The sequence below is a fragment of the Lepidothrix coronata genome, unplaced genomic scaffold, assembly GCF_001604755.1.
Source record: "Lepidothrix coronata isolate B3197 unplaced genomic scaffold, Lepidothrix_coronata-1.0 Scaffold183, whole genome shotgun sequence".
NCBI classification, from domain to species: domain Eukaryota; kingdom Metazoa; phylum Chordata; class Aves; order Passeriformes; family Pipridae; genus Lepidothrix; species Lepidothrix coronata.
Genome location: NW_016690363.1, coordinates 1,238,183 through 1,253,898, shown reverse-complemented (window position 1 = coordinate 1,253,898; position 15,716 = coordinate 1,238,183). Strand labels below are relative to the sequence as shown.

At 44.5% G+C, this 15,716-nt stretch overlaps 1 protein-coding gene across 4 annotated transcripts in view; it reads left to right on the top strand.

Annotated features, from left to right (window-relative positions):
* Positions 1-15,716, top strand: part of PTGFRN (prostaglandin F2 receptor inhibitor) — a 66,736-nt gene that overhangs the window by 34,391 nt on the left and 16,629 nt on the right. For 3 of the 4 annotated variants that reach the window (XM_017830805.1, XM_017830804.1, XM_017830807.1), the window contains 2 exons: positions 1,815-2,240; positions 9,169-9,588. In XM_017830805.1, the coding sequence (XP_017686294.1) occupies positions 1,815-2,240; positions 9,169-9,588 (846 nt within the window). The remainder of the gene's footprint in view (positions 1-1,814; positions 2,241-9,168; positions 9,589-15,716) is intronic. The other variant, XM_017830806.1, reaches the window with a different exon arrangement.

The window sequence follows — 15,716 nt, the reverse complement described above, 5'->3', positions numbered from 1 at the left end:
GGGAGGGGAGGCAAGGGGGAAAGATAAGAGAATTGCAGAGTGTGAGCAATATATCATGAGGCCCTGGAGTAAACTAGTCTTCTCTGAATGAGAAAGGAAGAGTAGTGCAGCTGTAGGATCTATGGGGGCTTACACCAGACGTGGGGTTTGGCCTCCATTAATAACCTGTGCTTTGCCTGCAGCAGAATTCTGTGCATTTTCTTTTTATTTTGCCTTACTTATGCAGAAAATGTGCAGAAATCTGCACATGTTCACAGGTAGTAGATACTATAGGCTTAGGGGAGCAGTACTTTTATGCTTTTGTGTTGCCTAATGCCACAGGAACTCACCATCAGTATCCCCAGGTTCTCTGGGGTCTGGTGTGTGTGGATGCCCTTGTTCTTGCTAAATGCAAGGACATTGCATGCATAACACTTACTAGTGAGAGATCTTTTCTGCAAGCTGACGTAGCAGCAGCCCAGCTTACTGGATACAATTGTCTTTATCTTTTGCATCTGAAGTCCAAAAGTGCATATGCACACAACAGTTTGCACAGCAGTTCTATTAAGATGCTTTATTATCTTGGCTCACTGGTAAGCTAAGCCTAAGTTTTAGCCTTGGATTGCCTTCTCTGTCCCAATTATAGCTCCGGTTAATTGTTTCTGGGAGGGCAAAATGCCAAGAAAAACATAAAAGCAGGAAATAAATACAGAGCGCTGAATACAGTTACAATGTAGAAGCCTCGTGATGGGTATTGGCCGAACAGTTGGAAAGCTAGTCATTTTTCTGAATTATAGTAGACAGCAAGACAAAAATATTCTAATACTAGTAAATAAATATGTATTTCCTTTGTGGTGTGAGGTTCTTGCTATAATCTTTTTCCTTTACTATCTCTGTAGTCTGAGAGAAAATAGTCATGCGGCTCCCTTATCGCTTGTAGGCTTTGGACAGCCAGCTATTTCAGATTTAAATGCAACAACCTCATTCTTAACCCGTGAATTTCAGGCACTCATTTTCAAGCGTGAGATATTCCAGCCTCAGAGCTGTACAGCACATACTCCTCTATTCAGACTGTGAAGCTTTTCTGATCCACATGTCTTCGACTCTTAACCTAGTTAGTATTTATTGACCTATGTAGTATTTATTATGCTGACCACTGAAATTCACTCTGCACTGCTGTTGGTGCTGCCTGTGGCCAGTGGCACCCATGTCCCTTGGTTTTGGTGTCTGGGTGGGTAAGATGGGTGTCTTTGGGGTGGTATTTTAACTTTCCTAAACTGTAGCATAGAGACATGATGGGATAGTTAAGTGTGGAAAAGAAAGCAATTCATGATGGGAAAATGGCCTCTTATCCTGAAGAGATACTGGGAAAATGGGATGTCTCGGGTTAGTCCAAAGCTGGAGGATAACCAGTGTCATGGTGCAGGCTGCCCCAGGCATTTGAAGAGGTGCAAAAAGTGACTGGCTGTGTTGAACCTGAGCCCATCGTGGTGGGTTCTTGGGGCCAGGCCTAAAGGAGGGAATTTTCTTGCTCAGTAAGATCCATTAGTCTTGATTTTTCTGAGATGCTCTGACTAGACGTATGAAACAGAAGGTCTTGTTTGGAAATTCAGGCCTGAGGATACCTGTGTCAGGCCGGTGCACATCTGAGAACCATAGTCCAAGTTCCCAAGTTCCCAGGTCTTGTAAGAAAAATGTGTATTCTGGCACTTGGCTCCTAGCTCAGGTGCTAGAAGTTAGCGTAACTTTTAATAAGTTTTTTAATAAGTTCTAACATTTTCTCCCTTCTGCTTGTAGCTTCTAAGTGTTTTTTTTTTTCCGTGTTTCTCCTGCAGAGCCAGACTATGACGTGTTCCTGAACGCGTCTAAAACACCCAAGTTCTCAGATGACCCCACAGAGCTCCACTGCAGGATCACGAACGTGCAGGACACCGAGGCAAACCTCCGCTTCGCGGTTTCCTGGTACTACAGGCAGCGCCTGCGCAGTGACGACGTGGTGGCAGATGAGCTCCTGGCCACGATGGACGCGGACTGGACTCTGCTGCCTGGGGGCAGGAGCAGAGAGCGGATTCAGAACGGGGAAATAATCTTCTCTAAAAAGTCTGCCGACACCTTCAGTTTGCGAATCCAGTGGACTTCGGAGAGCGACAGAGGGGATTACTTCTGTGTCGTCTCTGCCTGGAGCAGGCACCGCAACAACAGCTGGGTAAAGAGCAAAGACGTGACTTCTGCGCCTGTCAACATTTTCTGGGCTACACAAGGTAGGGACTTTGCACCAATTCAGCGAAATATCTGGGTGGCTTGAGGTAGTTTTCTCCTGAGTAAGCTTGTCAGCCATAAGGCCTGCTAATGGGCTTTGGAAATGGTGTTTCGTGTTATGAAAATGAAAAAAACACTGTCACCTTGTGTAAAGGCCTCTGATTTGTGGAGGGAAGTAACTACACAGTGTTCACCAGTTTTATGCAACAGTTTGGAGGGGAACTGCAAAGAAGAGATACATCCATCAACCTGCTGAGACATCCAGGAGCTGGGCTGGAAGTGGCAGGGATGGCATCCAGCAGTGTAGCTGTAGTCATTGTCCCCTTCATGGCTTGGAGAATTTTGGTCTCTTTAGGGTGCATCTGGCTGCTAACAACAGGGTTGTATTGAGGTGAAAAGAGGAATGTCACTTTGTTTTCTGTGTCTGCCAGTTTGAGAGTTGTGGTTTTGCTTTTCTGTCCTACAAGCCCATGTTTGGAAGGCACTTCTGAGGGAGTTCATGGGTGTAGTGCTATCAGAGTATCAAAAAAAAAAAAGAGGGTAGCAGAGCAAAGTAATTCAGTGGCTTGCTTGGATCTGGGCCTTTCTGAGGTAGAAGTGAACAAGCTCTGGTCAGTAACTGACTCTGAGAGCATTTTTTAGAAGCTTAATAATTACCTGAATTGCTTAATGCTTGTTTAAAACAGGCCTATGTATCCTGGATGTCCTGTAGAGTGATACCATGTGAAGTCACGCAAGAGAATTCTGCTGGATAGGATCAGAAGGACTAGGATAACCTAGGATGTAATGTCTTTGCCAAAAATCTGTACTTAGCTAAGCTGCATTTGTCTTGATAGATTTTTTAAACAGTCTAGCTTAGGCATCCACAGGCAGAGAACCATATTTCAGAGACAAGCAGTTTGAAATACTTTTAAAGTTGTTTAGGGATAATCCTTGAGCAGCAAATTGGAGACCTTCTGCTGTGACTCTGTTTCAGTGGAGAGAGAAACGGTGCGCTGCCTGCTCAGTGCTCCCTGTATGCCCAGACCAAACGTGTGGTCCAGGGAAAGGTCATTTTTTATTTTTTTTTTTTTTCCTTCCCTGAAGCTGGCTTCTCCAGTAGGAATGAGATCTCTCATTAATGCTGAATGCTGGTCACAATTAGTTCAGTGTTATGCCACACCACGGAGTGTGTGTGTGTACGTGCATGCATGTGTAATGGATCGTCGCCTTCGGAGCAGCCAGAGACCAGCTGGAATTGAAAAGTCTCAGCCTGTGTTGACATTTCTGAGGGAAAACAAACCGAGACAGGTGTGAACATTCCGGTGTTTCTGGTTTTATTCCAAAAAACTCTGCTAATTTTGCAGCACAAATGTAAATGTTATAGTCCCTGTGCTGAAAAGTACGTTTTGCTGGCAAAACTTGGCGTTGGGGGATTTATTATGTGAAAGTGAGCTCTCCTACAAAAATGTGCTGCTCCTGAAAAAGCATATAATGTGGGAAGGGCAATATATAGGCTGGATTTCTCCTTCTTCCCTTCTACCCCCTCAACCCCTCCCCCTTCAGCAGTGTAGCCCCAGATGCCTCTTCTGTGTGCCCTGTCCCTTGCCGTGCCCTGTTCCTGTGAGCTTCACACTGGGCTGTGAGCCCAGTGCTGAACCCAGCAACTATGAAGGAGTTAATCTGCTGCTGCCTCTGCTCTCTGACTGTTGTTTTGACAAGTATCTCTGGTGATTTGAGTCCCTAACTGCTCTCAGTGCTTATAAAAGCCAGCAGCCAGGCTCTCACATGTTTGCCTAAGGAGAGAACAGAACTTTGCCTTTTCCTGGGCATAGGAAGGAGAGCTTATGCCTACATAAAGACTTTTCTTCCATTTATTTCATTACTTGCATCTTCTGTGTTAACTTTAGAGCAGTGCTCGAGGAGGGGGGAGGACTTTGGAGAAATCCCACTTTGAAAAAGGTTGTTCTGAGCTCTTGAGAAAGGAGAAATGGTTTTATGATGTGTCTATGGGCCAATCAGCACAGAGGCTGATTGAGGATAAAGAAGCCTTTGCTCGAAATGTAAACATCATGCAAAGATGTCAAAAATCCTTTTTTGTTTTCGTATATTTGCCGATTTTAACTTGTGGTTTTATTGTCTTTGTTTTCTATTTTGTTCTGTGGGGACCAATAGTGCTCCCGTGTCTTTCTGCTTACTCAGCTTTGCAAATGCAGCCAATTGCTATCATAGATCACCCTTGGTTTTGACATAGTCTGCCTGATATGTTTCTTCCCCTCTTCCACTTCTCCCCTGCCAAGGTGACAAAGAAAGTGTCTTTCTCACCTCAGAAATGAAACACATCAGTTGTATTCTTATTTTTTGCTATTTAGAGTGCAAATTCCAATCAGTAAAAGGGAGTAAAGGAAGGGAGGAAACCTTTTTGACTGGTTCTGTAAATTATTTTCAACCCAGAAAAAGTCTGACAGTTTAAAAGATAATTTTATTTATTAATTTGATTGTGAGTACTGCCTACATTTAGAACACTGCTACTGTTTGCAGTGGAATGTGAAATCAATGCTTTTTTCCTAAACCAGTGTTGTCAACTTTGGATCTGCATGGAGTACTTTGCAAAAGAGAACATTATCTTTTAATTGAAATTCCAAATCTCAAAGGTGCTATTATTTGGGGTTTTGTTAATACTCCTGTCTTTAATTTACGAAATAATTATATTTAACGTAACGTTACTTGTCCTAAATGTTTGCCCAGGCCCTCCCATCACACTTAATTGGGAGCAAGGGCATCTTAATCTTCCAGACAGTCCTGTGAACAGAGAACAGATAATATTTCTGCCACCCACTTCTCTTTATCACTGCTGATGTATAATAGGCACTGTGCAATACAGACAGGCAGTTCCTCCTGAGCCAAGAAATTCCCACTGCAATGACACCAAGCTGCTGGGTGTGTGTGCCAGTTTGGGTGTAGGAAGGAGAAAGTGCCTTAGGTTTGGTGAACCACCCCCAGTCAGGGCTGGCTTGTCTCCTCCTGCCCGGCTGTGTGAGGGGAGCAGGACAGTGAGGAGGGGGCTGGTGTGTGCAGCAGTGGGGAGAGAGCCCTGTGTGGTGTGTACACGTGTCACGCTGTAGTGCAGGCTCCGTGTGCCTGTCACACTTCCAGCACTCTTGGTATCGGAGCTGCTGGGGCCACAATTGTACCTCGGGGTGTTGTACAGCCACCTCCTCCTACGCAGGCACAGCTGTCATTACCTTAATGTCTGCTGCATTCCTCGTACTTGCAATCTAGTTAGTGCACTGGGGGATGAAGAAACCTTTATGAATATTGAGATGTCTTGTCAGCAGCCTCAAGTCGTGCCATTAGGCTCCGAGGTTACTGTTAGCCAGGGCCATCATTCTGCTCTTCCAAATGGAGTCTGCAGTGCGGGGAAGGTGCTGTTTTTTTAAAGTCTCCTTGCCCTTGTAGCTGTTAGGCTTCTCTGGAAGTTTGACTGGCTTAGATTTGGTGAAAAGTCTTTCTAGTCACTACCCAGGAAGTGCTCTTGAAGCTGAGCATGCACTTTGTGGTAGAAGAGCAACAGGAGAATTATAGAGTGGCTTAACCACTTGGACTGGCCAGTGATGGAAGGCAGAAGGTTGCACTGCCAGGCTCCAAAGTGCAGTTTACTCGAATTTTATTTGAGTAATTTGGCTAGGTTTTCTTCTGCTGCTAGCCTTCTGTCTTGGAGTAGCTCCCAAATGGGTTATAAGCTTTGGGTATGGTTTACTTAGGATCTCTTCCCCTACCACTTTCCAACACAAACTCTGCAGATTGTAGCCTCCTGTATACAAGTGTCCAAGGTGTGTTTTATTGTGCTTTTCATTCATGGAGCTTTACAAGAAGATGAAACTCCACATGGGATTGCAGGCATGTGTGCAGAAAGACAAGAGTGTGGAGTAGCAGTCAAGACAGACTTTGCTCCCTTGGCAATTCCCAAAAGATTAGAAATGAGACCTCAGGCTGTAGTTCTTGGAAGAAAACGTTGGTTTGACCTCTCTGGCCCATCTTATGCTACAAGATGTGATGAGTAATTTCTGTTAACATAGGAAACATGGAGAAACTTTCCCACTTAATTTTCCGTTCATATTACTGTTATTTCTAAGCTACGTGCCAAGTCTTTGGTCTGCCCTCTAACTCATAATATGCACTCTTCCAGAGACAACTACATGGTTTTCTAGGGGGGGGTGAAGGAGTGCTAATTACACTTTGTCTGCTCCTACTGAAGAACAATTTTGGCACAGAATCACACTTAGGAATCGTGATCCAGGCTTTTCCAGTTGAGAGGATGTGGGGCGTTGTTTTTTGGTTGTCGTTGCTTACATATGCAGGTCTCTAAAATTTTTGCATATTTAGAAATGTTCCTTTGATTTTATTTTTTTTGCTTACTTTCTTGCACTAAGAAACATTCACCACCTGTATGTGCTGGTTTTTGTGTCCCCTTCTCTATTCTGGTCTGCGTTTCTTATGGTCTAATATAAGAGGAGATGCCTCTGCCTTCTGTGTTCATCCAGCCTAGGGATCTCAGCAGTTTTAAAAGGTAGAAAAATCCTTCGAAAGGACTTTCATAAGAGCACATCTCCTTGTTCTACGTTCAGCATCCTAATTTCTAAACCTTTTGAATTCTACCACTGTTCTTCAGCTTCATCTCTGGGCCTCAGATGTTCTCCTCCACAAACTCTGCAGATTGCACTTCTGCTGTCCCATGCTACCACCACTCCTTTCTTCTTTTTCTTCAGCAGAAATACTTGGTAAAAGCACTTGCTATTGCCCTCAAATGGAAAGGCAAGAAAGAATGTCTAGGAACAAATTTGCTCTATCCTTGAAGAGGCCAAGACACTGCCATTTGTACTGCTGCCTGACCCGTGGCTTAGGGAATAGTTAAGGCATTTGAAGCCCAGGTAGTAGGGAGAGTTATCTCGACTGTATCTGTACTGCTCTGAACATGTGAAGGTGTTTTGTCTTAAACACACATATGAGAGACCAATTGCAAGATTTTTTTTCTGGTGTCTGGGACCCAGTGCTCTGACATGAAGATCAACAACGTAAAGAACGTTTACCTCAGGAGGGATTTTTTGCCCACAACCTTCTCATAAGGCCTGGAAAGCAACAATATGTGCCAGAGAAGTATGGCTGGCTGTTTGTGCTTCTGCTTTCAGGGAGAAGTCTAATTGTCTTCTATATTCCTAAAATAGGTGAAAAGCTGATCTTTGCTAGTCTCCTAAATGCTGCAACCTTATGAAGAAAGTAATATCAGAATCTCATGGACACAGAACGAGGAAAAAATGGATTTGAAGTCTAGATTCATATATATATATATATATATATATGAGTTCTCTTACAAGGGAGTGTAGAATGACTCTGTGCAACTGCAATTGTGATTGTACCCCGAGTGCCTAAATGTGCAACTCTTGTATTATCACTTGCTTAGTGGGTGGAAGTGTGAGGGGGGTTTTGGTGTGGAGTATCAAGTAATTCTGTGCTCAACTAGACCACCAGAATCATCTCAGCCTTCGCCGCTCCTGCTGTTTCTTTATATGGCTTTGCACTGTGATCTGCTTTATGCAGTACTGATTTAAAGTTGTCATACCGGGTTTCTCATCTTGTGGGCTGTGTTTACTCATTGTGAAAACTGCTGCTTGAAGGCAAAACACTGCAAAATGTAATCTTGACAAGTATCTTGTTGCTCTTGTGGGGAGGACATAAATATTACCGCATTTAGTTCAGTTTTGGGAAATGTGTTACAATCTCACCATTGCTTATTTCCCTTTTCCCGAGAAATTTGACCTTGCATAAAGGTGATCTGTGTAGTTTTTTAATGGGTCTACACTTGTTTTTTAAAAAAGGAGAAAAGGAGAGTAGAGAGCAGCAAAGTAAGTTCAGAGAGTTGGATTGGCTGTATTTTTCCAGTACTGGTACTTCTGTGTATTCTGTTCCAACCCTCCCTTCCTTAGGAAGAGTCTGGATGTGCAGGGTGTCTCTTCATCACAATGCCGGGAAATCAGCAACTCCCTTTCCTTTTATCTGATTCTGATTTGAGTCACTCCTCATTTTCTCAGTTTCTCACTGTGAGCTTATATTTTGTGTGTCTTGGGGCTGTGCTCGTAGATGTATAATTATCCCGAACCCTGTAATTAAGGGATTCTTGGGATTGAGGAGCCAGCAGAGAATGGAGAAGAAATGGGAGGAAACTGAGCAGTAAGTGGTGCTGGCATTCTCGATGTCAAATGGGCCGTTGGTAAATGTCAAGGCTTCTGGTAGGTTTGTGCACTTGAGAAGTAGTGAGTGGGGTGTGGGGGGGAGAAGAAAGAAATGTGGAGGCAGAGGTGTGCCTAACTCTTTCAATGTGGAGTTGTGTGTAGTGATTCTGGGGATGGAGACTTCTTTTATCACCAACTTCTGTCATGTGTTTTCAGCTGAATGTGTCTGAATTGCTGTTAGGGTGGATTTTCAAGGGAAGTAAAGGATGCTACACTAAATGCTGTTAATTCAGTCAGTGGCAGCTTCTATCACTAGTCGTGAGTACCTCAGCAGTGTCCTTGTGCCCTGTCACTGAGGGTGCTCTTGCAGATCCAGTGTAAAACTGGGGCTCTGAATCTTGTCTAATATCTTGGCTCATGAAAAAACCAATCCTGGAGGTCCTGTCACACTGTGACCCGTGTACTGCATTATCTGTTCCGTATTTGGTGTTCATTTGAATTCTTGCCTCCTGACCCAAACTGTTGTGTCCTTGTGTGTGTGTGTGCACTGCTGAGTAGCATTCTGGGATGTCCACGTGTGTTTAGATAAATGTGCTGGGATTTGTTCCTCCGAAAAAAGACCTTTGCCTGTTTGCAATCTTCCAGATGGAAAGGTGCTGCAGAGACATCCCTACCTACTTATTAACCCCCTCTCTTGCTGCTTATTTCCCTCCCTCTTCAGATTACACGCTCACGGTGGAGGCGGTGAAACTGAAGCCGTTCTTTGTAGCAGGCCACACCTTTGAGATGACATGCAAAGTGTCCTCGAAGAACATCAAGACGCCGCGCTACTCCGTCCTCATCACGGCCGAGAAGCCGCTGACGGATCAGTCGAGTCCCAACGGGACCACCCGCATCATCTCCCTGAACCAGGACTCGGTGGTGCGGCTGGAGGACTGGACGGACCAGACGCGCGTGGACGGCGTGGTCCTGGAGAAGGTGCAGGAGAACGAGTTCCGCTACCGGATGTACCAGACGCAGATCTCGGACGCCGGGCTGTACCGCTGCGTGGTCACCGCCTGGTCCCCGGGGGGCGGCGGGATGTGGCGCGAGGCGGTGAACGGCTTGTCCAACCCTATCCAGATAGACTTCCAGACGTCAGGTTGGTACGGAGTCTGGCGGCTGCGTGTTTTATGTCAGAAAGGGGAAAGAGTTCCGCGACGCTTTCCCATTGTTTTCCCCATCTCTCAGAAATACCTACTCTTTGGGACAAATGGTGTGATGGCCGAGAGCTATGCTTGTCTCCTTTGGTTGGTACTTGTGTCCTTTGTGCTATTGATTGTTTACAGAAAGATGTTTAATGAATTGGCTGTAATCATGACCCCTGGGTTTTTCTTTACTAATGCAGCTTTTATGGTCCTGCAGGCTCAGAGCTGGTTCTCAGTATGTAGCTGCATTTTCCAGCTGTATCACTAGATTGCTGTTAGTAGTGGCTGCTCTGGAAGAACATTAATAATAAACTGGATTTCTGCTCCATAACAGACCCTATTAGCATACCATTAAATTCCCTGAGCACACCTCGGTGTTGATGTAATTGCAGAAAATAGTCAGGTCAAGGTAACATTTCAGCCATCTCAGCAAGTGTATCCTGCTGCTGGAAGACCTTAGAGGTCCCTTGTGGCTGGACTACAAAGCTCCACAAATTGGGATGAATTTCAGTACCCAGAAGGACATCCTGTTCCTCAATTGCTTGCTGAAACCCTTACCTTCAGCTGTAACATAGTCTGCCTGTTGAGATATTTCTAGAGAAACATGCCTGAGCTGATATGTTGTTGGGGGAGGGAGAGAGGGACAGCATTGATTGGAATCATCAGAGATGTGTGTTAACACTGACTTCCTATCGTACTATATCTCTGGGAAGTGCTGTGGAAGTTGTTTTTGTAACAGTGGTGCACTTAGGAGTGAAGGGCTCATCTCCATGATTTGAAACCAAGCTGGTGATTTCTTGAGGAGAGGAGTTTTACAGCCCAAACGTAGCCCGAAGGTGCTTGCTATGTTGGAGCTCTCTAGTTAGCTGCTTTGCTGCAAACCTTCTGCACTTCCCCATTCCTGTTCACAGGCACAACTTGGAAGGAGGTCTTTGCTCTCATCCCCTGTTCTTCATGCTCTCATTGTGCTTATAATGGCAGGCTGCAGGATATTTTAGAAGTGTCTGTGACTAGGCAAGAGCAGCCTGACTTCTGACTGCATCCATAACTAAGATAATTGTTCTATGTGAGATGATTTCTAACAACTGAACTTCCTTACACTAGGCACACTGGGGAAAAGGGCAAGGGCTGAGTGTAGGGGGACAGCCTGGAAATGAGGATCTCACTTTGTAAGAAGCTGTGAGATGTAGCATCCTGATACAAAGATGCAGCTTGATCTAAGCTGGCCAGAGAGAGGACGTTGACTCAGCTCAATCACCTTCTTTTGGTTGTAGTTGATTTCTGTTTGGCTTTTTGTTTAGCTTTATGGTAAGTTACTGTCCTGAAAATAATCTGTTAGTTTCTTATGTTCAGAGTGCCTCTCAGAGCAGCATTGTCAGAGATGAATATGGCTGTAGATTTGCTGTCTTTCTCAGGATGGTTTCATGGGCTACAGTTTTAGCCTTATTACTTTTGATATCTGGGTCAGACACAGTGGGAGAGCAGCATATGCAAAGGGGTGATAAAAGAAACCAACAAGAATCAAATCTGTCCCAAACCCCACCCTCCCCCTCCAAGCTCTTATGTGGAGGTCTTCCTGCACAAAAGTGGTGTGGTTGGTGCCTCTCCCAACATTGCTTGTCTTGTGTCACTTTGAACTGCTATCCAAAAAGTTTGGTGGGATGCTATTGATACCCATGGTTCAGAGGGAAAACTGAGAGCTATGCAAGGGAGGGAAGTGTGCGTGTTGTAGTCTTGACTTCTCTTTGCTGTCAGTCTGTGCTCCCAGCCCCTTCACCCAGATAGGATTTCTGGAGCGTGGAGTGAAGAAAGGGAGGCAGCATGTAGAAGTGTCCTGGGAATGTGTGAATTCCAGTAGCAGGGCTGGAGCAGGGGGAGGGATGGTCCTGAAGCCTTGTCAGCCTTTCATTCTTTGCACAAGAATGAAGAGAGAAATGAGGTCCCAGGCACAACGTACTGGAGTGCTATTTCCCAAAATAATCTTGGCATGTAGGAAAATTTGTTGTGAAATACCTTCAATTTTCTTTAATTGATGGATGAACTTTGTGTCCTTCAGTTATTACTCAGATATCCCTGCTGGACATTCACCTCTGGGCATGATGAGAACATGTGACAAGCACAGTTTGAGTGGACTAACTGGGGAATTATTATTTAGAGAATTATTTGGAATTAAGTATGCAATACAGAAGATGTTTTGTGGGTGTGTTACTCTGGTTTTGTTTGCTGAGGTCTCCTGTGATGCAAACTGAGACTGACTCAGGGTAAATGGCAAAGTTGTGGAGCAGCTATGAAAGCACAGCTCAGATATCACACCCTTCCCTTGCATCCTGTGGCACAGGCAGCTGTCAAACTTGTTCTTCAGAAAAAGAAGCTGGTGCCGGATTTTCCCTAATGGGCACGGTGAAAAGCAGAACTGCTGAGGGAGATAGGTGTTTCCAGGGAGAACGAGAGGCTCCCCAAAATTGGAGGGAAGATACTGGAAGGGAAGGTGCAGAAAAAAGAGGGGCATGCAGCTTTCCAGTCCATTGTAAAACCTGGGAAGCACCGCTCTGCTAAATCCTGAGTTATAGGGAGGCTGGGGCGTGGTGAGTAACTTATGACTGTGTTTGTCCCTGATAGGAAAACTTAATGAGTCAGTTACAGTGATTTGTGGGGTTCTCAAAGTGTAACAGAAACACAGCGTAGCTGTAACTGCTGGACAGGAGTATAATAAGGCAGTATAATTTTGAAAAATAGAAGGTATTCCGCTCTCCCTACTTTGAAGCCTCAGATTTAGACAGCGTTTTCAGCTTGCATCATGGGGGTTGAAGTGGGGAGGTGATCAATACAGAAGCAGCATTTTCAGCAGAAGGAAACCCTTAAAGGGTTTTACGTGAAGCTTTTAGTCCTAGGAGGAATTTCTTTCTCAGTTGTTTTTATTGATTCTCCTTTGATGGGGGATGGTGAGGCTTGCTGGGATTGGAAATCCTTCTCTCCAGTTTGACCCTCTCCCAGATCTCTCTGAGTTGAGTGATGTATCAAAGAGATGCTTTTAGCATGCATACACATTGTGCAGTGTGATCTATCTGAATGGCAGGGGCATGTAAGCTTTTCATATATGAGCTGGGGACTTCACTCATGAAACTTCAGTGTTTCCTGCCACAATAGGCGTGAAATGTGGCAGTGCTCTGAAATGTTTTTCCATGAACATCTGTGGAAAATGTCTTCCTCAGATTCTTTCCATTCGAGGCAGAACTTGCTGGCTGCAAGCAGAGACCTCCTCTCTTCTTTCTCCACTTGCTGTTGCAGAGGGATGTATTTATTCCATTTGGTTAACAATCTGAAATGTTAATGTAAAGGAATTTGTTTGAAATTTCCTGAAATAAAAAAAATGAAATGTGGATTTTGTCCACTGAATTACATAAACTAGATTTTGGGATAGGGGCATGGCAAGGAGGAGCCTACTAAGTCATTAGTTTCCAAATATCAAATCAATGGCAGATTGTTCTCTGCAGAATGTATTTTAAGACCAGAGAGGATCTGGTGAATTTTCTGGTATGACCTCATGAATAACATGGATCACTAGACCAATTTTGTAAAACGAATGCCTTCTGTATATCCAGTAGCTGTAAACAAAATGAGTTTATTTGAGGGGTGGGGAAGCTGTCCCACATAAAGAATTTAATATTCTTCAGTGCTTATTTTTTGTTTTCCCAGTCTAGAACAGAGGTTCTGCCATTTCTTTCTTTAAAAGGTTGCTCAGCAGTGCGGAAGACAAGAGCAGCTGCCAGTGGTTGTCTTGAAATTTTCTCTTAATTTCGTTGCACTGTTTCCACTCCAGTGCATCCTCTCTCCTCCCGAGCTGTTGGTTAATGCATGTGTACATGGCCTTTTTTTCAGCCTGGAACACACCTATCTTCTGTTCCTTGCTGTCCTTCTGATCCCAGTTTATCAAGACAGCTTCTTGTAGGACTTGTGATCCTACCCACACTGAAAATCTCACTTGTCTTCTGGTCACCTGGAGGTGCTGCTCCAGTGGGAATACCCTGCAAGGGCTGAGCAGTGGGTGGGAGAGGCTGTTGTCTTGGTGTTCACCCTCCGCCTGAGCTGAGCTGGCCAGCAAAGGTGGGAGTCCAATAGCTGGGAACTTGCTTGAGATCAGGGGGGCAGGTCTGGACAGGTATCTCTTTCAAAAGGCTCCATCTGGCCTGCAGCTGCTTTTTAATGCTGAGATACCTGGTCTCTGTGAAATCCACCTGGTTTATCCTGGCATCCTAAACTCTGCTTTGGCATTTGTCCTTTGATTTTCAAACCCTTTCACCATGAACTGGGAAACCAAGGTTAGTGTTCAGGATGTCTTTGCCCACTACACACTTACAGGGGTTTCCACAGAAGTGACTTCTTTTCCTTTCCCTTGAGGGAAGCAGGGAGTAGGAAGCTTTTAATCTAATGCTGAGAAGTGTGTTATGAGAGAGAACCATTTGGAGCTTGGCTGTGCTCTGAGCTGTCTTCCCTCCGTGCCACTCACCAGCGGGCAGAAAGTTCTGGAGAGGCAAAAATAAAAGAGAACTTCAAGGGAAGCATCTCGATGAAATCTTCAACTCTGGATTACGTCTGCATGTGAGCTCATTGCACAGCAATGTATTATCACTCCCCTTGGAAGAAGCTGAGATAAACCAAGAGCTGCTGAAATATGAGCTGAGTATTGATGTTGAGCTTGCAATTAAAATGAAATGATGCCCTGCAATGACCCCGAGAGATACTCAATTTCAAGAAAGGCGAATAGAAAGATTCTTAAAGGAAAGAAGCCTTAATCACGGAAATGAATGAAAAGCAGTGCAGCAGAAACTCTTTGGCAAGAAAGGCTGGTGTTTTCCAGCCACTGTTAATGGGCAGGAACGTGCTTTGTCATTGTGTGCCTTTGTGCCTGTGTGCATTAATTTGTAGCTGGAAGTAGAAACCACAGACTTAACTACTGAGGGCTTCTTCCAGTAACAGCTATTATGCGGCTTGGGGTACAGCTCGTTAGGGAACAGCTTCGTGAAGAATCAGGGAAAGGGCAGGGGTCTGGAATAGTGTAGGTGAAGAAACTCATTATCTGGAAAAAGGCAGGTCATGGGATTCTCAGTTGAAGAGTGAATGATTTGGTGCCAGGGCAGATATGAGTAATATTTTGGAGGATGGACAACTTGTGGGTTGCATCATTTCTTTCCCCCCGTTGTGGTCTGTGGTGCTGTCTGACTGCGAGCAGGGAAGCTGCACGCAGGGATTGTGGCCTCGCTGCCCGGTAATGGACTGGGCACAGGCTTCTTGCCTGGAACAGTCTGCTCTGGGTCTCTATTGTCATCAGGTTACTTGACCTTTCTCTGCTCTGCTCTGCTTGTCTGGGAAATAAAGGTAGCTCATGTCTGTGGGGAGGCTACACCTTATTTTTGCAGAGAAGTCCAGGCTAAAATGATACCAAAAAGGCCAAAATGTCACCTAGGACCTAGATAAGTAGGATCTCTTCTGTTATAAATCTGCATCTTAACTGGTTTTTGTTTTATTCTCCCTCCTTTTCCCCCTTTTCTTGGAGACTTAAGTTGTTTGGATTACTGAGCAGGGAAGGAAAGCAGGGAGAATGGGGTGACATCAGGTAAATAGGACTCAGAATTTTTTTTTTTCTTCAATTTATAAATGCTTAAGTTGAGTAAATTAACTCGATCAACTCGAACTCCTCCTTTCCACCCTGCAGCCTGTTCAGCGTGAGTCTGAGCACAAAGTAATAAATCAGTTCTGGTGCAGCTTATAAACACTTTTTCCTTTCATTTTTAGATATGAAAGAATTAGCAAAAGACTCACCTGAAAACTGTGTCACCTACAGGACTTGGATCCTGGAGTTACCTTCCTGGGTGACAAAAAATCAACAGTTTGAGCATTGAGATCTGCCATAAGAAGGGACATTCAGAAGAAATTATACAAAAAAAGTTTTGATCCTGGAGCCTGGTTTCTCTTTAAGCATTTCCAGATTTGTATTAGTAAACTTCTAACCTCAATTTCTTCACTTTCTGTTTAAAGTTCTTTAATATTTTTCAAGCATTCAGAAGGCAAGAAAAGCTCTGAA